A 26,520-nucleotide genomic window follows, 5' to 3' on the forward strand; every position below is an offset into this window, starting at 1 on the left:
AAATTCCTGACAATTAAAACAGCAATCAAAAGTTAGCTCTATGACAACAATGGAAGATCAACATAGGCAAGACAGTGTTCATGTCATCCAGGTTGTATACGCCTCGGAAGTGAATTACTTAAACTTTTGCTCAAACTTTCCTCAATGAAACTTCCAATCGTGCTCTTACCAGATCAAGAATAAAACCAGGGGTCACTGTGTAAAGCTTGATACTACCGAAACAAATTTTATATATTTTACCGATATTATATTTTACATTCAAAATGGCCATCACCCCTGTGTTAACTCCACCGAGAAGAAAAAACTTTAGATTTTCGAAAAATTAAGACCGCCAAAATTTTTCTTTCCCCAAGAGCTTTAAAATGAGCCCCAAAAAGAGGTACATCAGAAAAGAATTGTAAACATTTAAGAGTCCAAATATCTGTCCTCGAGGCGCATTCTACTTTGATACGTCTCAAAAGGATACAGCCAGAGTTGGCCACTCTTCTCAAGGTATTCACTCTGAAGTGAATTACCTTTATAAGCTGCGTTATACTTTGCACAAAACTAATCACCCGTGACCTGTGGCTTTGGGGGAGGGCAAATGTAGTACATATGGTAAGACAAACACCAAGATTGTTTTGAAATACCTGAAAGACGCGGCCAATCATCACAACTCTACTTTAATCAGGTGATGTTGTTGGTACATATTACAAATTTTGTGAAAATGTCTCTGAAAAGTATAAAACGTCGAAAAAGAAGGCAACCCTGTCGCCAAAAACATATTTCTTCATGCCTGCTTCAGGTAATAGATATGTTCACAAGCAAGGTCCTAAAAGAAGTGGTGGAATACACATTTGAAATCCGACGAAGATTTCATTCCAGTTCGTCATGGGTAACAAAGACTATAATGTATAATCAACAGCTACTTCGTTCCAGATGATGGCGCCCGTGTCCCTCCAAGTTCAATTATGCCTGGAATTAAATTTCTAGATTAGATTTCCGTTTCACGTTTTGGCGCCACTGTCCTGGTTTTCAAGTGAATTTCGTCTTTCACCATGGCGTGACGCGATAGTCTGCATGACGATGTATACAATTATTGTGCAGACAGACAAGATGAACGTCTCGTACATCAGCATCATGATTCCATAGATCGAGAACAACAACCCGACCACCCACGGTAGAATCATTTCTGCAGCGGCGGCAGCCATGACAAGTACGCCCATCGCTTTCCCGTTGAGCTTGATGTAGCGTTCGGACCAGGTTATCCCTGTTGGAACAGAGTTGCCATCGAGGCGCCGAGCAAGATGGTGGCGCCCCATAAACCGGCCTTGTTCTTATCTCCGAAAGCCGCAAGAAGGATACTTGAGATGCAAATCCCTGAGAGATCTATGATCAGCATCGTCTTCGCACTCAGAAAAATCGAACTAGGAATTCCCAAGGCACACACAACAGCGAAACCACCCCAGAAAGCCGAATTTAGGTAACTGGCCGATTTCGTAGTAAAGCCAAGATCCGACCTGATTGCAAATGTGTATATAAACCCGCTGTACACAATCTCGTTTCCAATGTACGCGAAGTAGAAAAAGAACATGAGCACTAATATGACTATTCGAAATAATCTGTTGTTTTTAACGGTCTCTGTCTGGTTCAAGGCCGTTGGATATGGTCTCCTTTTCGGGATAGCGATCCGACGACTTCCCCTGGCAAATAACCAGAAAAAAGAGACAGCTACTGTCAAGTTGAAGGCAGCTATTATACTGTATGGAATCCATAGCCTTCCGAGTTCATAGTTTGCCTCATCAAATTTAATTTGAGTCAAAGACGACTCGTCCTTTTCACCTGTAATTACTTGCAAGGTAGGATCTATCGAAGACAGTAAACTTTCATAATAACTTCCATTTTCCGACCGGTAACTGTCATTTGTCACATAGTGCATTTTGTTGCTTGTCCCAAAACTTGAATTTGCTTTTTCAAATGCGCTCTGCGAAGATGACAGTGGGGGCGCACTGGTGCTGTTAACAGAAATTGATGACGTGAGGAACGGGCCTGCGATTAAAGGTGCTACGGTGCCCCCAACGGCGTAGAAGAAATTTAGTCCTTGTATCCATGGCCCTGAGTCCTTCCATATTTTAACGCAGGCAAAGTTTATGCCTGAGAGAGAGAGAGAGAGAGAGAGAGAGAGAGAGAGAGTTAAAACATACGTGAAATTATCAAAAAACCAATCGCTACTACATATTCAACTTCAAACCTGCAACTTTCGTATTCAAGCATTTTGTCTCCCAGGCTATGAGGAAAACATATATAGGCAGGAATATCTTGCACCGAAGTGTCTCCTCGCCTCAGCTACTAGACTAAGCGTAGAACGGTGTAGAAGGTCGTCTACTGCATATGATTTTACATTTTGCAATTTGCAAATTGATCTCTGAAACAACTCAGGACTTTTTAAAAATATAATGATGATTCATCTTCTAAATTGTATGAGGGTGTACCTTGACCAGCATTAATCATGACGAGAGTGTCCGACGTTGCTTTGCATATTAAATTTCTTCATAGTACACACCTGCCTAAAAAATATTCTAAACACTGAGCTACTACTAAAGCTACATCATGAAGTATTATATTTTATGTTTATGAATTGTTTCACATTTTACGGATGAAGAGAAATTTAAGTTATTCACATTTTGATGTAAAGGGTCATTACCTGTCTCTTGAAATCCGGAAAAGAATCCCCATATTGCTATGATGCTAATCAACAAAGCGAATGTGTTACTGAACGCGACGAGAACACCAAATATAGCCGCGCCGAGTGAGCACAGGGCAAGCAGCAGCTGGTTTTCGTACCGATCGAAACAGGCACCACCAACGACGGAACCTATTAGATACCCAGCACTTCGTGCGGTGAACACAAAACTCGTCTTTTGCAGAGATTCTCTGACCTGGCTCTGGAAATCCGGCAAACTGGGTCCGACGACAGCATTACACGACCCCTATCAGAACATAATACGACCAAAAAAACCTAACGTTAAAAGGACTTTGAAACTTTGCATAATAGTCGGAAGAGGGAGACCATGAAAAGATTATATTTTCAAAACCAAAGGAGTTATCGAAATTAATAAATAGTTATCAATAATAACTCATCATCAGCATCATCATCATCATCATCATCATCATCATCATCATCATCATCGCCACCACCACCACCACCATCATCTTCATCATCATCATCGCACCAAAGTCGACATGTAACACTTGTAAGTCATTGGACCATCGCTAATGAAGACCTTAAATGTTTATGAAAGAATTTAGTGTGTTGCAATCATGGAATTTCCCTACGTCATATGTAAATTTTCGATCCAGAATTCATTGACTTTCTTAGGTTGTACTTTCTTTTCTATTTGAATGACTAAGTAAGAAAAATTAATACAGAGGGATACACGACGAAGGAAAAGCAAATTTTAACGGGTCATGATGGGGTGCAGCCGAGTGTGATAATGAATTCAAAATATCAGTAAATTTTGGATGATCTCTTTCTCTTATAGAATAATCTAAATTTATACGCAGAGCCTTTATTTATATTTTTGTTTTGGAAGATGATGATTTGAAGGTTTGTTGAGACGAGTTTGAGCAAAAGTTTGCGACATTCTGTTTCCAGGCGCCAAGTATACCTTACACATCAATGCACAGTTGTACTCACCAAACTGAAAAAGGCAAAATAAAGCATAAAAGTCTTCGTTATTCTGTAAAAGAACGATCCTGTGGCGTCATCGTCTCTCTCTTTTCTTGCCTCTAGAACATTACCAGTCAAAAGTTCCACCTGGGAGGGTTTTGAAGTGATATGGATGTCACCTTCGACCCCGCTAATCGATTGGCATTCGTAGTATTCCACTGAAGGCGAGGGTCTTCGATGGAATCTAATCCTGGCAGCGCCCGGTGCTGAAACAAATTAATGAAACCATGTAACCACTTCGGCAGTTCAAGGTTAACATTGGTGACAGCATACTCTGTATCCATCATTCGCACCGTATTATGAACACGTTATCTACGCAACGGGACGTACTTGAGCAAAGTTTGCTAAATTCAGTTCCGACGCGCTCATTACCCTTCTCAATAAACAGAATAGCTGAGTTTATGCAGTTAGTTATAGTGAAAGGGAGAGGCACTCAGAAGCGTACTCTTGGTATGTTGGTGTCCATTACATTGCGCAGTATCGCAAACAAAGGCAGAAGTGTCAGGGAGTCAATAGTTAACAAAAGAACCAAGATATAGGTGAAATTTAAAGTGCCAGTAATGCTAATAACTTTCTGATATTTTTAATTCAGTATTTTCATTTTGTTTGCAAATTGCAAGTTCTTACTCTGCTCTCAAAAGAATGTTGAAACATTCACTATTTAGCCTGTCACCAAAGCATCTCTCTCTCTCTCTCTCTCTCTCTCTCTCTCTCTCTCTCTCTCTCTCTCTCTCTCTCTCTCTCTTCTCTTGTCTGCATGTATGTATGTATGTATGTATGTATGTATGTATGTATGTATGTATGTATGTATGTATGTATGTATGTATGTATGTATGTATGTATGTATGTATGTAAAATGCGCTATAGTTTACATTTGAATTCTAGTCTTGACAATTAGAATACACTTTTCAACAATATTAATGCAGTTTACAGAAGTGCAGGCTGGCTGAGTTGACAAGCTGAATACTGTGTATCTCAATGTGCGGTTGCGAGAAGAACTGGAAATTATGGTTGACATTAATAACAAAACAGTGAAAAAATCAAAGTTGGCATTACTAGCCCTTTAGCAAAGGATGACGGGAATATCACCATATAACCAACCCTGGGCGATGATGAAAAAATTTTTAAGATGTGTGCACCAATTCATTATTTTCGTTTAGGTTCACATCGATTCCTCGTAAAATTACTGCTATATATGTCTGCCAAAATACCAGCTTCTCGTGAAGATTGTTTGTCGAGATATGAGTGGTTGAATTTTTCAATTAAAGATATTCTGAGAGTGGAAAAAAGAAAAAAAGATTATTCCACTCTTTAGTTGTTTTATGAAAGCCTATAAACACATTCAAAGACGCGATTAAAGCAACGTTTAACTGATTTCGCGATCATCGTGGTTCATTCGGTCAGACAGTAAAGTTCTATACTTAGTAAAGACGTAAACGCTTCAATTTTTGATATTGATATTCGTACTGACTATAAAATCCTCGCTAAAGATTACTTCGAAGTGTTGTTTTTTTTCCGTACAACACTTTTGAGCGAAGGAGAATTCTTGAGAACAAATCGTTATTTCCCCTTGTCCTTGACTTACAATAATTTAAGTGCCTGTGAATACTACGCATGCTCAGATAGATACGTTATCTCGACGTTCGATTACCGTTTAGATATGGCGTATCATATTTCTCGCATCATAGATACATCCGTATTTCACAGATAAAAGGGTAAATATTGGTAACTTTGATGGTTTTTCCACTACTTTTTGTATATCAATTGCAATTTCTTGTTCTGCTCCCAAATGTCGAAACATTAACTGTCCAGCTTGTCAACACAGTGCATATATGTAAAATGAATAGTTATTGCTAACATTTGAATTCTGTCCCGGACAAGAATTCACTCATCAAGAATGACACAGTGCAGTTTTCACATGCACAGGCTGAGTTGACAGGCTGAGCACTGTTTATTTCAAAAGGCTTTTGCGAGTAGAACAAGAAACTGTACATGACATAGAAAATAAATATTAATGCAAATCACCAAAGGCTACAGTTACTGGCTCTTAATGAACTCCTCTCTAGCTGTGATTTAAAATAGGAGAACAGCTCAATTTTATACAAGCAGGAAAATATCGTGTTTTGCGAACACAAAAAGTAAAAACGACGATGTTTTCGTATCATTTTTACTCAGACATAGAGAAAATATGTAAAGATCTTGCCTGACTAATAGTATGAATGATAAAATGATTCAGGCAATAGAAAATATTTCACAGATGACATCTCGTCAAAATACGCCATTTAAGGGCGTTCTTTTGATAGCTATCTTTATTCAATCCCAACGAGCGACATATCCTACTACTTTCTCATGGTGCGCTTTTATCAAAGTTCAAATAAATCACCTCTGCGGTTCTCCCGTTGCCATGGGAACGAGGTTCACAATACAAAGCAATTTCCTCCTGCGTGGATTATACATAAATATCATTTGTTCATATTTAAAACTCGCATTCAATTGAATGTGCATGCGACGTTTTAGGCATTGCCAGATTTCTTTCTCTTTTTATATGTTTCTATATATTTAGGTTTTCTTAGTGTCGCTAAGGTGAGAATCTACAGTCAACAAACAGTCAAATATATATATATATATATATATATATATATATATATATATATATATATATATATATATATATATATATATATTACGCTCTGCTTTACCATCGAGCACTGGCATGGATCACTGTAATTCAAGTTGACAGGTCTATTTAATACGATCATTAATTATGGCAAGGAATAAGATCAGCCAATTTGCTTAACTAATTTGTTTCATATCCAGAGGAAGCATGTCTGTAATGGACATTTCTGGGAAATCTAACAGCAATGTGTTCGGTAGACATCTGACTATTTAATACAATTTGACCTGTAAATGTTGGCTTCAAAATTTATCTTTTATAGAAAATGAATGATTAATGATGTTTGCACAGGGACGGGTTTTAGTCTTACTACAGACTTATGATTCAGAAAAAGTCTTTTTTATATTCACGTTATTTTTTATTTTATTTATACTGCTTCTTAAATGCATTGCTCTGGAACAGGATTACTTCTAAAAGGAACAATAAATTAGCAAAAAATACAGAGAAAATTTACAACAAAACGCTGAACATAAAATGCACTAAAACGGCAAGCACAGCAAAGAGAAAATTATGATAAAGCGTCACATCTAAGGTTTAGAATAAGATGTGTCTGTTTCACCTTTCTATTCGCTTCTGCTATTTTGCTTCGAAGTTTTCGATAATTATCAATGCTAGTTATTGTTATGGATACTATATCAACTTGTAGCGCCTACTAACGCTACTTTTTTTAAACGCTATCAGTTTCCTTACACTTTGTAGCCAAGTGTGTTGTCATTAGGCGGGCAACACAAAAACCTACCGTGTTTTCAGTATGATTTCAAGTATTGTTTGCACACAGTAAAATTTCATGTGCACGCTCAATTACTAAACTATGTGTTGAGCTATGGTCGTCATTCACTTGTACATTCGTCATATGGTCGATTTATTTCAGCGATGTACTGATCGACGACTAAAATGAAGAGAGTCGAAGGTCACAGAACCAGATGGATCTTTTAGGTCACAGCACTTAAACATTTCATAGGATATATTTCCAAAATTAAAATTGAGCCATGTATAAAGCAATTCAACTTTCAACGTTTGAAGATTTGACCAATGCCATTAATGTACAACAAGTGAAAAACTCCAGAATATCAACATATTTTTGAGGATGCGTTATTGGCAACAGATTCTCATTAGAAACTTGTGATTTAAATGTCTCCAGGAGTCCGTTCTAAGCAGTCTTAGACCAAAAACACACATAGACCTTTGTATGCATGGAAGCCTGCCCACTAACACGTGTATGTGTACCCGTTACCTACAAAACGCCACCAATGAGAAAAAAATGATGCTTTAGAAGAGGGAGAAAGGCGATCATGGGAAGATTAACTCATGTGTTCGATATTTTATTTATCTCAATCATTCCACATGATCTGGCAAGCGTCAACAGACATCAGTTTGCGAATCTATATCTAGTAATTTGTATTGTGTGCCCTCGGAAAAGGTACTATTAACAGAACGTGAAAATTACATAATAAAATTCCCAATTACCTTGTAACTGCATTGTATCGGACGCCGACACGTGAATCTAGGCAAGCTATGTTCTGCAAGGCTTCGGGTTTCCTCTGAAGCTTCGTTTAACGAAGGTCAATATCTGTGGAAAAGAAACTAGTCTTAATAACAACTCTGTTGGTATCACCATGTAGACGACGTCAATAACTGTTGTTTCAAGATTAGTATCACTACACTAACTGTCCAGATTTTTATGCAAAAAAATGGTTCTATTGTTGCCGTAATTTGGGTCGTCAAACAAAAATGAAAGTACCAACGATTCTACCAGTTCTTCAATAGGATAATATCTGTTATATTTGATAGTACTTTCATAAATTTTTCTACTGAAAGTAGAAACATCTTCTTCTTTTCCTTTGGTCATGTTGAAGTTGAAAACGCGGTGTCTCTGCTACGTAACACCTCTATCTTCCAGTTAAAAACACGCACAAGTAGGTCACTCTCCTCGAACTGATTGATAAGCACACGCCCTTATATTACTCGACTAATGGTCGGGTTTCTCAATCCCAGAACACGGTGCGTCAATGAAGTGAAATAATTGCCTGCAATGGCCAGTGTAACTGTAAAAACACGTACGAAAGTGATATGACAACACGGAATACTCTACCAACTTCGGAATAGCGTGACGACTAAAAGCTAATGATGACTGGTGAGCGTTGAGAGCAGTGCTGTCTATCAATTATAGTGCGCAGCTTCGTGTTGTTGACGAGTAAGAGGCCGCAGCAAGGAAATCTCTACGTTCTTACGCGTTGACTAATGCATACAATAATCTAGTAATTCTTGAAATATGCGGAACAGTGTCAACATATATTTTGCACAGCGGAAGATAGTTTGTATTTGTCAAATATGGGGAGGCGAAAGCATCGATGCGAAGCAAGGTCACAGTTGAGTGATGACCCCATTTCGATGAACAGCCCTAAAGCCTCACTGTCTCCTTGAACGATCAGCAGGACTAAGCTTGGTGATAAACACAGGATTCAAATACTTAAACGCAGGATTCTTTGCTTTAATCTGTTTCTATATATCTGTCATGAACACGGTCGGAGCGAACTTTAATGTTTGCGGGAAAACATCACTTGTTTTAACGACTCGCAGTGAAAACTGGCGCTGAAAAGTTGTTTCAATTCTTGACTCCGGCTGACTGTATAGTTCATATCTCGCTGTGCCTAGACTGTTTAAAAGTGAATTTTAAATCCAAATTTACACCGTCTTCTTTCATCCTATCATAAGACACCGAGCTTGTACATGTATATGATGACAGTTGCCACACTGAAACCTTGGTTAGCCAATCTGGCGCGAAAAGAAATTATACTTACATGGACGTACAGCGTTTGCAATATCACTCGGCTCTCCATGTGCGCTGACGGTATTAGGTCACAAATGAAATATGATTCTGAGTGAGCTCTATATAAGTCTAATTAACTGTTTTTTCAACCAAGCTGTAATACCCATCACTTGGCCCCCATTGAATAGAGCGCGATAAAGAGGGAGAAAAGAATCCTCACGTAAAGCAATGACGTCACGCTTATCTGACAAGGACATTTTTGACAATTAAGAAAAAATGACAAATGCTTAGCTTGAGCAAAGCAGACACATAGGTCACCGATGCCATTCACCGACTTCCAACTCCGCAAATCTGTCAGAGAAAAAGAGTAATGAGTATTGAGCTTACTAATCCAGCCAGATTCTCAATAATTTTAATGTTTTCATTGTGTTTTTCTAAATGTTTCAAATGTATCTTTTGAAGAATAATATATATTCTATTTGGATTATTAAAAAAGTACGAAAAGGCTTTGTCATTTTACTATCTCACCTTTTCAATATCTCATGATCGATCGCTCTGTGAGACTCATACATTCATTCAGTTTTGATGTTATCAGTTTTAATATTGAGCCTAATTCCACGTGGACGCAGAACATAATTTACTGCTTATCTTTAATCATACATACAAATGCTCATTAAACCTTAGACCCACTGCGGGATGAACTCGCGTAAACGCGCGTGATTTGCAAGCTTACAGACAGTCTACAAGGATTTAGGAACTCAATTTGAATTACGTCTCAAGGGACAAAACAGACTTTTTGTGTTACTAATGGTTTTTCCATGATTTACTAGCTTTCATTATCGCTCAAGCTTGCTTCAACTTTCACATGTTTCATCTCGCTTAACGACCACATATGCCGAAAGTGTTAAGAACACGCATTCAAATTGCAGACATGCCTTCCATAATAGCGAAAGTGAAACACATTTTAATGTCGGTTAACGACAGAGGAATTAGCTCTGTCACGGGATGATGTATCATGCTAGCTCATTTCCTATCGCAGGAGCTGGATGGCAGTAAGGAGAATGAACGGGACACTGAAGCGACTGTCTCACCCCCTCGTTCTTTAATGCACTTTATTTGTAGTCATGCCTTTACAAAAAGACGTTTACCGGGTGTAGGTCGCAGTTTCCCAAATTTTCTGTTCACAAACACTTATTTTAAAGCTCCAAAAGCTGTAATTTTTGGCTATTTTTTCAAAACTTTTGTTTTGTGATTTCCTACACTTTCTGCATTGAATCCCTAAACTGTAATTTAACGCCCAGTATTTAGCATATCAACACAACCTATATGAGTATAATCTCCATTGTTATTGTTGAAAATTGTATTCAAGTCCGGACTAGAATTCATTTGTAAACAATAAACAATGATCACTACACAAGTTGTGTTGACAAAAATAATACTCGAAATTTCAGCATGACTAACGGATTAGAGTCGGACACGGTAGTTGATATACAGAAGCAGAATACTGAAAAACTTGCCACAAGTTACAGCTTATGTCCCTTTAACGACAGGCAACTGGTGGTTTTTAGACGTATTTAGAGTCAGTGTGGCCGTATATTGGCGTTGCAATTTTTACAAGAAGGATAAATAGCATTTCACAAAATATTGCAGGAAATACTGTTTCGAACAAATACAATTTTGTCAAACATATCGATGCTCCTGGCAAAGTCCTTCAGATAACATACTCGGCACCTTATTAATTTGACGACGTCCATTCGTCGGCTTCGGGCTGAAAATGTCTTGTTTCCTCAGCTAAGTCCCCTTAACTTCCGTGTCATTTTAGGCTAGATTTCTACCGAAAAAATCCATGTTGTAGGGCTTTACTTTGATGCGAGACTTAATGAAGGGCACTGTTCAAGAATAAGGAGAGTTTCCGTAAGCGAGTTTGTGATGGTACTTGTGATGATTGTCGGTAGTAGAAAATGTTGTTTTGTGAGTATTGTTTAATGGAAAATAAGGTTTAATTGGATTGAATTGAATTGAATTGAATTGAATTGAATTGAATTGAAAAGACTCAGCTGCGTTTTCATCGTCGATTCGTCGTAACGTTAGTTTGATTAGTGAGTGTTCTCTTCCGTAAAGTCAATCATGGAATGCAATCTGATACACGATATCGCCAGTGTCAAATGATACTCTTCTGCGCATAATGACAATCTTTATTACACAGTAATCTATTCTGATACATGTAGGCATGCTAGAAATTATGTTACTTTTCTTACTATCTGTTCTGTTCTGTTCTGCTTTTATTACTCTTCACGGGGCCCTAGTAATGTTGCCTTTGGTGCAAATAAAGTGGACATAAACTCCGTATTCCGATACAGTGCGCCAAATGCAGCGCAAATGTTGTTACATGCATATGAAGCGCATTGTACTCGACCACGACAAAGGAAGACAAGCAGACGACGAAAAGTGACAGCTTTGGTATGGCGAAGCGCGCACAATTTTTTTTTAATTTCGCAGTTTTATTACACAACTATTGTTTTAATAGTGCATTTTGTTCAGAACCCGATCTGTCGTCTACTTAGGATGACGCAATATGACAATTGCACTTCTTATATTATTATTATCATCATTGTGCACAAAATTGTTTTATTTTACTTTGCACCAACGTGCTGGTTTTTTATAAATTGACTGCAAGAAATCAAAGAACAGACTGACAAAATCGCATTTTAACTACCAGATGACAATGAATATTTGACTGTTCAGTGTGATCAAGTAATGCATAAAGGCATATAATTGCCCCTTGATACTGAAAAATCATTGATGCAATATTTCGTAGAATCCTTGCCTGTCAAAACTACCATAAACATTTCAACCGTACGAGTGTTAACTATTATTATCATTCATGTCACGCTTCCGAGTTGTGAAGTCGTATTCGTGACAGCTGTCGTCATAACAACGCCTGAAGGGTAACTGTCTCGTATTGTGTCGACCGCGCACACTGACGACTTTTCAACACTCTCTGCAACGTCGTTTTGTCATGAATGAGCAAAACGTGCTGACTGATTATCCCCTATCTCGCTTTTGTAAATGTCCTTTCGATTCCAATTAGAAGACGGCACATATTTGATTAATCTATCTTCCCCTGGACGGACTTCGTACAAATGTAGCGTTTGTCGACTATTACATGAAAGATATGCCAGAAATTCAATAGAACTTCCGCACAAAAATAGACTTGTAGTAACAACATGCCTTACTGACTGTCGCGTAGCTTTGATAGAGCAGCTTTTGATTCATTTTGTTTGTTTTTTGTTATTTCCTATATAAACAAATAAGGTAGAGAGTTTGCTTTTATTAGGTAAATGTATTAACTTTTATCAGGAGTTGATAAAACTTATTACAGTAGACCTTCAGCTACGGAGATATACTGCACCGCCTAACCTTATCAAGTTATGTAGTCATTACCAAAATATCGTTATATATATATATATATATATATATATATATATATATATATATATATATATATATATATATATATATATATATACATATATATATATTTATGTATATATATAAACATATATAAACACAAACAAATTACTTCAAATAAAAAGTAATAATATTTGTTTCTTAATTTTCTTGAATCCAGCAATCTTCAGACAGAAGTGAAAGGGAAATTAGCTCTACACTGTCTCTCATTATAAGGTTGGGACGTACCAACCATACTATAAAGGTTAAAACTTGTACAAGAAAAAAACTTAAAGTAGGAAATCCAGTTAGTATATCTTAAAGACCAAGTGAAATTCGAAACGTAAATTTATCATGATAGGATTACAAACCAGCTTCAAGTTCATGCAAGGCTTTGCTATCGTACAATTAGCAACATCTATTGGTCTCACTTAAATGAAAGTTTCACAACGAAAGATAAAATTACCATCATGACTTAAGGTTTGTAGACTCACTTCTGGTTTCGTTCGACAATGCTCATAGCCTTTGACCGCGATGAGTCATTTTATGTTCGCTTCCAATAGGTCTCGGAAGCTGTGATCAAAACAAAATCAGTGTTTTGCCAACGCTCCATATGTAAAACGCAAAGTGAAAATACACAAAGTTATAAGTGTTGGAGATGGAACCAAGGATGAGGTCCGAGAATAAGCAGTGGCCTCTGGTTGTGCGATTAAGCCTTTCTCTGCTTGGTTACGTTGTACACTCTCCGCGCCGTAAATGTGTGGATCACTCGACACCATCCCATGTTTCGTATGCGACCACCGATCACAATGTCGACCCAGAAGTGTTACATGAAACCGATGAATTGGTTGTTCAACAGAATACAAACTTGGATGTTGAGGAGACCGTTGGTTCCTACGGCGCTGTAAGTGTCAAAACTGTCGAGTGTGCCAGCATCTGAACGATCAATCCTATTTCAGAGGTAAGATTTATTTGACATGTTGTTCTCCTTAGAAACGCCAGTCACATAAATGAGGGCAGCTTGCGGAAGTAGTGTGGGTATACAATCGAGTCGGTAACTTGGAATGAGATGACAGTTTGACGATAGACGCGTAACATGCGTGAAGTTCTTCACGATGCATTCTTCTTAACAACAGAAACTCTGCTTAGATTATTTTGGTAGCGTTGCACACCGTGTAACTGCATGTAGGTAAAACATAACATGGAAGTAAATAAAACTAGTTTGTTCAAAACAGAATGTTGCATCTATTGTGTGCTATCACGCCGGTCTGAGTGTCAGAGCAGAAAACCTGATATTTTTTTTCTTTTAGTTGACTTGACGCAACGAGAAAATCCTCAAACAAACTGCAAATGGACGGCAATTATAGTCATTCAATGCTTCTCGAGGTTTATACTCAAATGTAAGAGGATTCCTTGAATAAGTGGCCGTTTGAACATTTAACCTCGTATTTTGCTCAAAATCATTGTTTTCACAAAAATTCGTTCAATTTGCATTACTTTGTTAACCAAAGAGTAAAAGATTGGTTTTCCTTTTTTAGCATGGCAGCAGTCGTCAGTTGGTGAGAAAGGAATATGGACTTATGAAAATTAATGCAAATCATCCGATTCCCTGGCTTCTGTTTTCCCTCGGTTTCAGCGTTTCAGAAAACTTTAATTCCAGTCTGGCTTGGTCAAACTGTATGAAATTTTCACATTTTTTTAAATATTATATTAAAAAACGACAATTTTGTTTGCCAATAAAAATAAAGATCTCACATTTTGAATTAGTCGTTTCAAATTTGCTTACTCTTTTGAATGTCAGTCTTTCAACCTCCGCCATGTAAAAATGAGAACAGATAATGTAAGCAAAATTGTCCTTTATTTCTACATTAACTCTTGTTAATGGCATAGTACAAGTGCAGCCAACGCAGATATTCATCGGAAAAGCTATTCTGGGAGCGATTTCTGAGGGCAGGGGAAATTTTAATTTTGCTTTAGCAGGGGACATATTTGTAGCTGGCAGGAAGCTGATTTTAATTTTTTGTAGGGCAGGGCAGACATCGGTTGATTGGCCTGGGGACCGGCATTGGGTAAAACACGAGGAGAGGGGAAGTTACTTGTTTTTACAGGGCGGGGAAAATCGACAGTTTTTTTTCGCCACAGAACAGGGGAGCTTCAAAAATTCACAATGGGGAGGGAAACAGGCAAAGATATATGGGGAGTGGGTAAAAATGAAGTTTAGGGCGGGAGGGTAAGTCGAACAATTTTCAGTTGGAGGGCAAATTACAAACACAATTAGTCAGTTCACATGACTTGTTCTGCACAAGATTTATTAATTTATTAAGGACCCTTTTAAAAGTACATCGTTCGTTGGCTGCACCTGATAATAAATTTCTTCAATCGGTATCAAGTGTTTGACGTGCATGCCATCTTGCTTGCTGATGTGGTGGTATGCATTCGACACTTATCCGGTGTATCAGGAAGAGCAAACGTTTTTTAAAAGAAGAAAAAATGAGAAAGAAACTATGACATCATTATATTCAACAATATTCGCGGAAGGGGTTCCGCATTCTGGGTTCACGCTTTCATCAGCTTTCTACGGTAGGGTTACGAGCTCATAATATTATCTTTCATTTAGATTTATACCGCTTTCTTTTCAATAAAAGCTAAATTTGCCTTTTGTAACGGAAATGCTTTTATAATGTTGACTAGACGTATCTTTTAATAGCTAGATCATGACTACATACTGCATTCAGGTTCACGTACTTGACGTAGACACATGTGGAAGTTCTCTGCGTGATTGCTTATTGTTAGCTTCTTTCATTTTCAGAGAAGACACTAGGTCGGTAATAATACTTTCGTTTTGCCAAACATTGTTAGTATTTAACCGAGAGACATAATTCACCCTGTGAAAGATGAGTCATGTAACTACCTATTTATTTCCTCATAGGCGATATCCAACAATAACTTCTCCTCAGCAGTGCCCTGGCGCGATTTCCTTGGGACCTAGAAATGGGAGCTGTGTTTATCCGAAGTCAGATATACCCGAAGCAATAATTTCTTTTTCAAATCAAACATAACGACAGTGTACTAAGACACATTCAGTAGATCAAGTCATCGGAAATTGTCTTGATATGATCCTGCTAGTTAGCCATATGTCCATTTTCTCGGCATTGCCAAAAGCCTCAACTTACCGAGTACTGAACCAATTGAAATAATTATATTCCAGTTTGGCAAAGGGGAACTTATTATTACATATGAATCATCTAAAATGCAAATTCAGAGCCTTTGTGCAGTCATCTTGGCATCAGTGTCTGTAAAACTTTACTTGACTTTAATGCTTTTAATTACCAATGGATAAGTCATTGTCAGTGACTTGTTTCCATCGCGATGTTGTTAAATTTATGACACAGATTTCGTTCAATTTTCTTTCAGATGACCAACTACCAGCGCGGCGGCAGATAGTTGCCGCTTCTGTCTGGCTGATTGTTCTAACAGCATTGTTTTGCGCCACTTTATTACGGGTGATGTTCAAGTACTTCGGCGAGAATAGCTACACACTCTTCACGTTGTCCTTTCTATCTCAGTACGGTACTTTGGCAGTTATTGTTCTCGTCCGACTGGTGGCGCACTTCATTTCGTTCAGACCGACGGCAACGCGTGCAGTGTATGCTCTATCAAGCGAGAATGTCTTCGGATTGCTCGCTCGCATGGACCTCACCAACATAAGCGCAAAGGATATTTCTTCTTACTCTTTGCATTGGTCGATATTGCTATCTGTGTCGCCTATGAGACATACCCAGTGTTCATGAAGTGCATACGACATACAGCCGATCTGGACCCCTGGAGTATAATCGCCTTTATCAGTGAAGTAGTTGGCTCAACTGTTTTCTGTAGCATTTGCTACATCATGTTTCTTCTTCGCAAAGCAATCGAAACTGACCTTCGAAGTCTGATCCCATTTTTCAAGAAAAATGAGCGAAACATCGCGGCCACTCGCAAGCGTTTATACGAGTCTTATTTAGAGTTTACGAGGCTAAATCAACTCGGCTCAATTTGGATTGTGTTCCAAATGTCATTGGTAACTTTTAAGTTTTCTTGCCACATATACTGGAATTACGCCTTCTTCACATCGAAATCATACGTAGTGAGAGCTTCACTGATAAATTACCTTTTCTGGCTTCAGGTTTTTATGTACTTTGCGCTACCCTTATTCGCTCTTGGCGGCTTGAATATCCAGTACGTGTGGTGGAAATTTATGGCGGCCGTGGCAAGCGAACAAACACAAGTAAAGAGCTGGTCGGTCTACAAAATGGTGAAACACCTTCGGCGTGTCAGGAGTAACGTGGTAGCCACAGCTTTATTCTCTTTGACGAGTCTGTTCATTTCGCTGAAACTCGGAATGCAGAATACCGAGTTCTGGACGATAGTGTCAATCTGTCAGTGTCCATGTGCAAACGAGACCGTGATATACTAGTGTGCACATACAATGGGTATTTGCATTTCATTTCCGAATTTGGAGGCCGACCATTAGTATTGTACAGAATGCAACTTATTTTCAGTAACACGATTAGAACTAATTTGGAATAATTGGATGGCGAAGTAATGTCGATTTAGTCTGCAAATGTAGCCTCATCTGCTTTTCTTTTTAAGTTACACACTTGTTTTTATGAATAATTTGTAATATTGCAACATTCAGCTATAGGGCACCTAACACTTTTGAGAAATTTGAAAAATATAAAGATCAAATTATCCTAAATTAGTTCCAATCGTGTTTTTCTGCTTTTATTTAATGCGTGCTCCCATCTCTCTTTTGCAAACAGCACATTGAAAAGCATTTCCCGGCTTTAACTGAGTGGTTTATACTATCATTACTGAAAGTAAGATTTGAAACCTAGTTTGATTATTCTTACGACTCAATGCTTGTTCAATTTCATACTGTGTAAAAACAATGTGTGTATCACTAGGCTTTAGAAGACCAACTGCAACATGACTTATAGCGAAATAATATGTCAAAAGTGTTAAGAATATTATCATTGATGATAATCAATGCAGAAACTCAACCGACACATGCCTAGAGACAAGAAATATTAGGAGAAATACATACATGCGTTATTATACAGCAGAATATTATTCAGTAAGTTTGAAGATCAGTCTACTCTGTTTATAGGGTTTCGTACGTAGAATTTGATATATGGCGTTTCCATTAATTTTTAAAATTGATTTTCGTGTTTGAAATCATTTAATTAATATGAAATTTCTGTATGTAACCAGGACCTCGAAGAAACACTTAAGGAAGTGTTATATGTTATATGTTTTCTCTACCGAAACTACTGATCAAGCTTCTATCAATCTAATGAATGACATTTGTACTTCTTGCCGTGGAATGTAACAACTTTCATCTAACATTATCTTTCTATAGTTACCTTCATATGTGTCAAAATAGCAAGTGTATAGTTTCGTAATTCCAATTCGTACCAGCTTGGTGCATTCAAACGATCTTCGATATGTGGTTATAAAATTTCGTCTTGTCATAATCACTTCGACTGGAAGGTGGATATTAAACGCGATGTGCAACTCTGAACGTACGAGCTCCTCGCTGAAAACTAAAACTTTCGACCCGATTGGAAAGATATTTTTGCCATGTAACATTTAATAAATATAATGAATGCTATATTAAATAAAATATAGTGAATTCAACACAGCGCTTCCGCACCGTCTGTTGTCGATTGCAAACGTGCATAATGTATTTGACCTTTTTCCGTCATAACAAAACTTAGTAGATCAATATTTGGATGAAAGGCCTCCACAGGTAGGTAAGCTTTAATGCAGTCAAAAACTAAGTGTTGCATTCCTTTTAGAAGACATTTAGCTATGAAACAATAGGGAATCTTCCCCTTATTAATGGGGCCAAAAAGGCCAAAGAATTGCACGCGGAAAACTCCTTTACGCCAGTGTATTTGTTGGGCCAATGACCCTGAGTGACCACATGTCAATCCAAAGCGCAGACAATTGTCTGTTTTGTTGCTTTGTTTTTGTGCCTTGTCAGAAGTTTTTCCAGTATGGGTACATCCTTTGTATTGATGAGTGAGTTGACTGTCATGCCGAGTGCTCTGGTTACCAACAAAGATAGTCCGTAAAGAAAGCAGTGTCTGATTTTCAGTCGTCTAAGCTGAGCAATATCCTTGCCTAACTTGACTAATTTCTGCTTCAGATTTGAACAATTAGTTATTTCACTGTCATTGTTTCACTTTGGTAATCAATGGTAGGCAGGGAAAGTTGTACCTGAGTTCTAATTTCCGATATGCAGAAATGTTTGTTTAACTTGAGATTAGTATTTGAAAGGCACGTGATAAAAGCCGCTTCATGCTCCTACGGATGCATAAAGTGAGGAAAAGCGTAGGTGTCAGAAACTGTTGTCCCTCTCAAGAAAGCAGAAGCTAGAAATCGGCCATGAGAGGGCGTTTGGGGTACACCAGGCAAAAAAATAAGGCCCCATCGGAGAGGGTAAATAGTCCCCAAATGGCCGAATTTTCACGTTTCTTCTCTGGAAATTCAAATAAGTAAACGTTCTAATCAGGTCAATTTTTGGCTGGAAGGCCTCCAAAGGTAGGTAAACATTTAAAAACTTAGTGCGTTCCATTCCTTTTAGAGGATATTTTACTAGGGAACAATCGGGCATCTTCACCTAATTAATGAGGGCCAAAAAGGCCAAGGAATTGCACGCTGAAAACTCCTTTACGCCAATGTACTTGTTGGGTCAATGACCCTGAGTGACCCCATGTCAATCCAAAGCGCAGACAATTGTCTGTTTTGTTGCTTTGTTTTTGTGCCTTGTCTGAAGTTTTTCCAGTATGTATACATCCTTTGTATAGATGAGTGAGTTGACTGTCATGCCGAGTGCTCTGGTTACCAACAAAGATAGTCCGTAAAGAAAGCAGTGTCTGATTTTGAGTTGTCTAAGCTGAGCAATACCCTTGCCTAACTTGACTAATTTGTTCTTCAGATTTGAAAAATTGGTGAGAATCAGTACTTGCTCCCAAATCATATTCATTTCGGTGGAAACTTTGTGGAGATTAGTTATTTTATTTGTCATGAAAAGAGAATTCCGGTTCTGACTGGAATTTGAAAGTAAATAATTACAGTACAAGTGTATACTAAACATGTACAGGCCGTGTTGGAACGCTTAATAATGAATGTTTGACAAACTTAGGTGAATTGAAATAAGTTTAACTGTAGTCATTAGAAGTGTAAGTTTACCTTTGAGATAGATGTTCCTTTATTTTCTTATCCGAGTCAACCTTGTAAATTCTAGTTTGTTTTTACATCCCGATGTAAATGAACAACATAGTAAACCAAATATCGTGATTTTGAAATATAATGATTTACAGAAATATGACTCGGAGTTAATCAGACCATTCGGCGTAACGGAACATGAGATGAAGGAAGAAGACTATTTCCTTACATCTGTCATTTCTTGAAATGGAGATACATTCTGAGAGTTATGCCAGCCTTGGTATACGAGCGTGCACAAGAAAAGCATGGCATTGGTTGAGGATGCAAAAATATGCACAATGGATAGCGCGACCTAAGGTGCAGAGATGTGAGCATATACATACATATATGCATGCATGCATGCATATATACATACATTCGTACGTACGAACGTACCCACATACGTACGTTCATACATACATACATACATACATACATACATACATACATACATACATACATACATACATACATACATACATACATACAGTGTACATACATTCACACGCATACATACATACATACATACATACATACATACATACATACATACATACATACATACATACATACATACATACATACATACATACATACATACATACATACATACATACATACATACATACATACGTATAGTGTACATACATGCATACATACATACATACATACACAAATACATACATACATACATACATACATACATACATACATACATACATACATACATACATACATACATACATGCATGCATGCATGCATGCATGCATGCATGCATGCATGCATGCATGCATGCATGCATGCATACATACATACCTACCTACCTACCTACCTACCTACCTACCTACCTACCTACCTACCTACCTACATACATACATACATACATACATACATACATACATACATACATACATACATACATACATACATACATACATACATACAGGCGGACTGATAGATAGACGAACGGAGAGACAGATACATGGTGGGACTAACGGACAAACTGAAGCTAGACGTATGTTCCCCATACTTATATTTAAACAATAAGAATAAATCAAAATATAATTCTGCCTTCCGAAAGAAATGTTTCTCGCTGTTGCAGATTCTCAGAACATGTTTGCATGATTAACGATTAAGTGTGACTTCAATGTCTGAATGTTTCCGATTGTCACCCAATTAACATTCGAATGTTAATTGATGTGAGAATTTCTTTCAGATTGGAACATTATACTTAAACATTCATATGTTGATGTCTTTACACCTTAACGTAGTTTAAATGTAAGCAGAGAATGAACAAAGAAAATATGCTTTATTCGCATACACCTTTATGCTGTCTAAGAACTCACAACGTCTAAGATAGAGTACAAAATGTTTGACAATCGTACAATTCTCGACTTTATGGTCTTCAGTCATTTCTACGTCCTAATTTTTTGAAGTCATATTATCTTACCCTTGTCTGATGTGCAATCCAAATACAAGAATGGTATCAAGGCCTACGGGGCCCTGGAAAATGAAAACACATTAAACGGAACTTAATGAGTTCAGGTGGCAGTGGATATGGCGCTAGTACGATGAATGTGTGCAGTTTCTCACTATCATACGCTATGGCTACGACATGAAAACTCTGTACATATAAAATAATAAACATTCAATCATTTTTTTGTAATATTTGGTATTTCAAATCAAACCTGTCTTCACATTTTTGGCTTTCAGCGTGCTATTTCAGCAATTTATCGTGTTGGGGAAAAAATTATTTTGTTGTCTGGTTTTGGAACTTACAATGCTTCCTTAAGGAGAGGGGGGCTGTGTTTTTAGTTATCATCTATCCCTGGAGACTACATGTAAGTGCCTTTTACGCATGGGTAACAATGCTGATCGATACCATCAGATCATTGCCATAAACTACTGCTACGTTGTTGCGTCAGTGGGAAAACATCTTACGAATGCATATTGAACCAGCTTCTAGCTATCATTCAGAGCTAGGAGCGAAATTCGGTCTGTTAAGATAAAACGCTCCTCGTCCACAGATACCCGCGGACTCTCGAACTACTACAATACGTTTTTGATCTACCACTTTTGGAGACTCCTTTTGGCACTCACGGAGTAATTACAGTTATTAACGGTTTAGTTTTGTGAAAATCAACAATTGGATCTTTCCCAACAAGAGATTTAATTAACACCCGGATGGCTGCCATTTTGAGTTTCAAGTGTCAGGAAAGAATGCATAATTATTTTCTCCAATATCTGATTTAGAACGGTGATCCCATGATTTTTTATTCTATATTTCGAAAGGGAACGATTAAAGTTTCCTTACGGTACGTCTGCGCAAAAATTTAAGTCTATCGGTTTCGAACTACCTTTAAGCTTTAAGCAGTGTGCGCAGAGAAAATGAATTCGGTTGTTCATAATTATAGCGGAGTATACAATTACCCCGTAAAGGTCTCTATTCTTTTGTACAACTGAAACGGAAATTAACAATTCGATTTTTACGAAAAATTAATGGCCGCAAGAGGTTAATTTTCCTCACTGCCCAAAATGCAATCCACACAAAGCAATGGACGATAAAATAATTGGAAAATAAAATATCCATTCATAAGGCGCGTACTTTTACCTTGCACTGTTCGTTGGCAAGAAACTCACAGATTGAACAGTAGTTTTACTCCTTTGCGGTATACACGGAGACAGGAGTTTAATGTAAGCCTTTCGGAATGGCAAATTCATAATACCATAAATCATGAAATTCACTGCGCTGTTGGCAAACCACAACGTGGCGAGTCCAAAGGGAACCTGTCCACCAGAAAATGCTGTTACGTACAGAGCTGTTATATTTGGTAAAAGAAACACACTGAAAGATGCGAAGACGGCAAAACCGACCCTTGCAATGGCGTAATCTTTGGTTGAAATAGCGAGTGGTTGAAGTCGGGTTGGGTTGCGCATCACCTGTCGCGACTGTCTGTGATATGTCATCCAAATCTTTACGTAGCAAATGATTGTGGTCGGTACAGGAATTGCTGCTGTAAGTACAGTTAGATAGACCAAGAAGTAAAATCTGTCTCCATAACGCTCAAACAGGCAAATCATCTCGTCGGGGAGGTATCGGTAGCGAGAGAAGCCAAGCAAAGGTGGCACAGAAGCTAACAACGAATAAAAGTGAACCAGAACCGCTCCGGTTATGCTCTTTCTCTTCGTGAAGACCCTCAGATAGATTTGTTTTCTGCAGACACATAAGTAACGGTTCACAGCTATAACAAGCATACACGTCAGTGAAGCAAATCCGTTCTGCAAAACCAGAAAACCGTACAGCTTACAGAGATGGTTCCCTTCGTCGTTAGGGTAGAAGAAACCGAAACTGCGACCGTTTGTCACGAAGGAGGCTATTGTGACCACACTTAAAGGCTTGACATGAATAGATCAGCCACCCCGAGACTAGCGACCAAATAATTTGTCGGTGTCCGCAAACCTTTGAAGTTGCATATCGAAGTCAGTAACAGTAAGTTGCCGAATGTCCCGACTATGACGACGACTACGAGAAAAGCCACTGCAAAGCTCCGTTGTGTTATCGAAATGCTGAGTACACTGTTCGAAACAGACGATGCTTTGAGGGATGTAGAATTCGGGAAGGACTGTTCTCCTGATGCCAACATTATCGAATCAGTGTTTTGTGACATTGGACATGCCATCGTCTATGAGAGCAAGTGAAGTTAGCGACGCCGTGCTCCTAACCTGCTCTCTCCTGACTGTTTACACGTCAACACCGGGCTTGTTTGTAATTCTGAAGAAACCGTTCTGTGTCTCGTAAATTATGGTAATAATCCTCTCGTGGGGAAAAATGACACTACCATGTGCCAGAAATCTATTGTGTATCTGAAAGGGACGACTCACTTTAGAATGCACAAGGTTGATATGACCTTATTGCCGGCAGCCAAGGCAATCTGAAGATGGTTCATATTTCCTGAGAAGTCGCCAAAATGCACGGTACCCATGGTAATCCTCTGTTACTAACATCACAGCGATATAGAAGTCTGGGAGCAAAGTTTTACGGACATCAATTATTTATCTAGTTCACTAGCTAGTTTCGAGATGGCCGATCTATTTATTCAAAGTCTTTCAAATGTGTTCACAATAGTCTCTTTATGACAACGGCCGCAGTTTCGGTTTCTTCCACCTTAATGACGGAAATCCCCTTGTAGGGTGTAACGGTTTTTTACTTTTGCAAGACGGATTTTTTTTCATGACGTGCATATTAGTCCTAGCTGCAGGCCTATATGATGATGGATTGAATAAATAAAGTGTTACATTTTATTGTCTCCGATCAGGGATTTGCCAGCTTGGGGTTGTCGAGACACATACACAGGGTATTGGTTCCCAGTCTTCAAATTAACATTCGCTCATTTTTTATGTCTAGAATATACATACTGACAAAGCTTGAAGTCTCAGAAGCGAAAGGGTTTAATTGCTTTATTTCTTGTTTGGCAATTTTATAAATAGGTTTGCTTTCAAGAATATACTCATCTAACGTGACAGGGCCATAACTTGCTATTTTGACCTTATCTGTGTTCCGTATTAGCAACAATTTCCCCTTTAACTCTTCAGTTTTCAAACTGTGTACATGGTCAAACTAAGCATTATTACATTCGAAAAAAATGTAGTCTGTACTGAAATCCAAGTGAAATAAAAGTGCTTTCTAACTAATGTGCCCGTAATGTTCTAAACTGAATTCGCGACTTTCGTTTTGATGCATGACGGGATAACAAAAGGCTCCAAACTTGAACACAATGTGCTTAGGAATATAACGCTATTTTTCACATGCTCAAATAATTCAGGGCGGTTTCCTAATGAAAAATCCACCTAGTGTCCTTGTGGTTGTTCTTAATCTTGAAGACAGGTCGTTTTTTATAAAAGCTATTTTTTCAAATTTGGACACAGGTGACTACGTTTTAAAGGCGTAATTACTCGTCTGCCGTCCGCTGTTTTTACATAGAAGTGTTGACGCTAGTCATGCATACAGTGTCCTTGTCAACGTTGTTATTAATCTTGAACACATCGTTTCTGTGAGCAGTATCCAAATAACTTAACCGATATGAATGTCCTCAGGGAATGACCGCTCGGTCAATAAACCTGAATGTAAAACATCAAGAGATACATGGAGAAACGTTAACTAGGTAAGTATACTTCTACATAAACGACAAGAAACTAGCTGGCGACTCCCTGTATTTTTACAACAACAGACAAAATGTGGGAAGCAAGAGTCTCCATAGATATTTACACACTGCCTGGAACTGTGTTCCATGATTGTGTAAGCTTATCGTTGTGGTACATTGTCCCCTTGCCGGCTTTGAAAGGAACTTTGTGAGGCACAATTGTATGATGGCGCCACACTTATACTATGGAAAAGCAATAAAATGACTATCAGATAAAAACTGTTGACAAACTAAATAATATGTAAGTTATTTTAAATTGACATGGTTCTAACTTGAATGAGATCAGGTAAGAAATAACTGTACATTGACTTTTTGTAACTGACTCTGTTACCAGTCTGACATAAAGATGTAAATAGTTGCATGGCAATCACATTGGATCACCTTGTTAAAGAAATTGATATGCAATATATTGCCATTCTTCTCATATCAAATTTGGAATATTGGCCAAGATATATTGTAGAGGCTACAATAAGCAAATAGCTTATGAAATTGCCCCAACGCAGCCTATCGGGATGAACAGTATCGCTAATCAAATTGGCATATAAATGGGGGTCGTAATATTTGTCTCTGTGCCAACTTATACCTAATGCCTAATCTAATCAATACTTGTACATTCATGCCTAAATGGTTGTTTTACGACAAAAGTTTGAAAAATACTGTCTGGTTTTCAATTAGTCACAACAAGTTTGATTACTCATTTAATAGAGAAAGTATAAGAATATAGCCATCAGGCAGCCATTTTGGATCATATTGCAAAACGAATGAATGTTAATGAACATGTTACTGATGTTACGGGATATAGCCTTCGTCCCCGTTTCCAATGATACTTGCACAAAAACTTGTGTATAACACATAGGATTGGAAAAACAATTCACAGTTTAACCGCCTAATGGTCATATTCGATAAACTTGGTCTATTCTGAGTACCGTATGTTTTGTACTTACCATCTTATGTTATTGACAACGCCTAATTCACTGTAGACGGCAAGAAATTGACATTGTGTAAATTTTCATCAAACAGAGTCTCGCAATTTAAGCTATATTTTATCTGTCATTTTTCCGTATAGTCGAAAAACGGCCGGTCTTACAACGTCTCGAACCAACCTTCAAGCGGGGTGCGTTTTCCTTGGATACCGTGAAAGAGTGATTTCAAATGTATGAACCGCGTAACCTGGAACAATGATAGGTGCAATTATAGCTCTAAATGCGAGAGTGTATTTCGTGATATTTCACACCATGCCAAGTTACTTGTTGTCGGCAGTGAATGAGGCTCTGTTTTCGTGATTGCTACACCATAGTAGAGAACGTATCCAGTTACAAAATTTATAAAATGGCATTTTGTTTTCAAGATGTAAAATAAATATATTTAAGTAAAATAAATGTAACAATTCTCAAATTATTAGAAAACGAATTTCATCAGCTGGAGAAGGGTTTGTTCATTACAAATACTTGGTACACAAATA

The 26,520-nt window shown here is 37.9% G+C and overlaps 1 protein-coding gene and 1 long non-coding RNA gene across 3 annotated transcripts; one reads left to right on the forward strand and one right to left on the reverse strand.

Moving 5' to 3' along the window:
• Nucleotides 1–615: 615 nt before the first annotated feature.
• On the reverse strand, nucleotides 616–9,257 carry LOC139123115 (sodium-dependent glucose transporter 1A-like). 2 transcript variants are annotated; one of them, XM_070689128.1, is made up of 5 exons: nucleotides 9,185–9,257; nucleotides 7,851–7,953; nucleotides 3,677–3,915; nucleotides 2,684–2,969; nucleotides 616–2,133 (listed from the first exon to the last, which is right to left on the reverse strand). In XM_070689128.1, the coding sequence occupies exons 2-5, from the start codon at nucleotides 7,861–7,863 to the stop codon at nucleotides 1,244–1,246; spliced, it is 1,428 nt and encodes a 475-aa protein (XP_070545229.1). In that variant the 5' UTR covers nucleotides 7,864–7,953; nucleotides 9,185–9,257; the 3' UTR covers nucleotides 616–1,243. The 2 variants fall into 2 exon arrangements, with proteins under 2 accessions (XP_070545229.1, XP_070545230.1); XM_070689129.1 differs by lacking the exon at nucleotides 9,185–9,257 and adding an exon at nucleotides 8,445–8,569.
• Nucleotides 9,258–13,185: 3,928 nt separating this feature from the next.
• Nucleotides 13,186–18,282, forward strand: LOC139123116 (uncharacterized). The gene is made up of 2 exons (XR_011549597.1): nucleotides 13,186–13,564; nucleotides 16,018–18,282. It is a non-coding gene; the product is annotated as an uncharacterized lncRNA (long non-coding RNA).
• The last annotated feature ends 8,238 nt before the right edge of the window (nucleotides 18,283–26,520 follow it).

Source organism: Ptychodera flava, chromosome 22 (assembly GCF_041260155.1).
Source record: "Ptychodera flava strain L36383 chromosome 22, AS_Pfla_20210202, whole genome shotgun sequence".
Taxonomy (NCBI): Eukaryota; Metazoa; Hemichordata; class Enteropneusta; family Ptychoderidae; genus Ptychodera; species Ptychodera flava.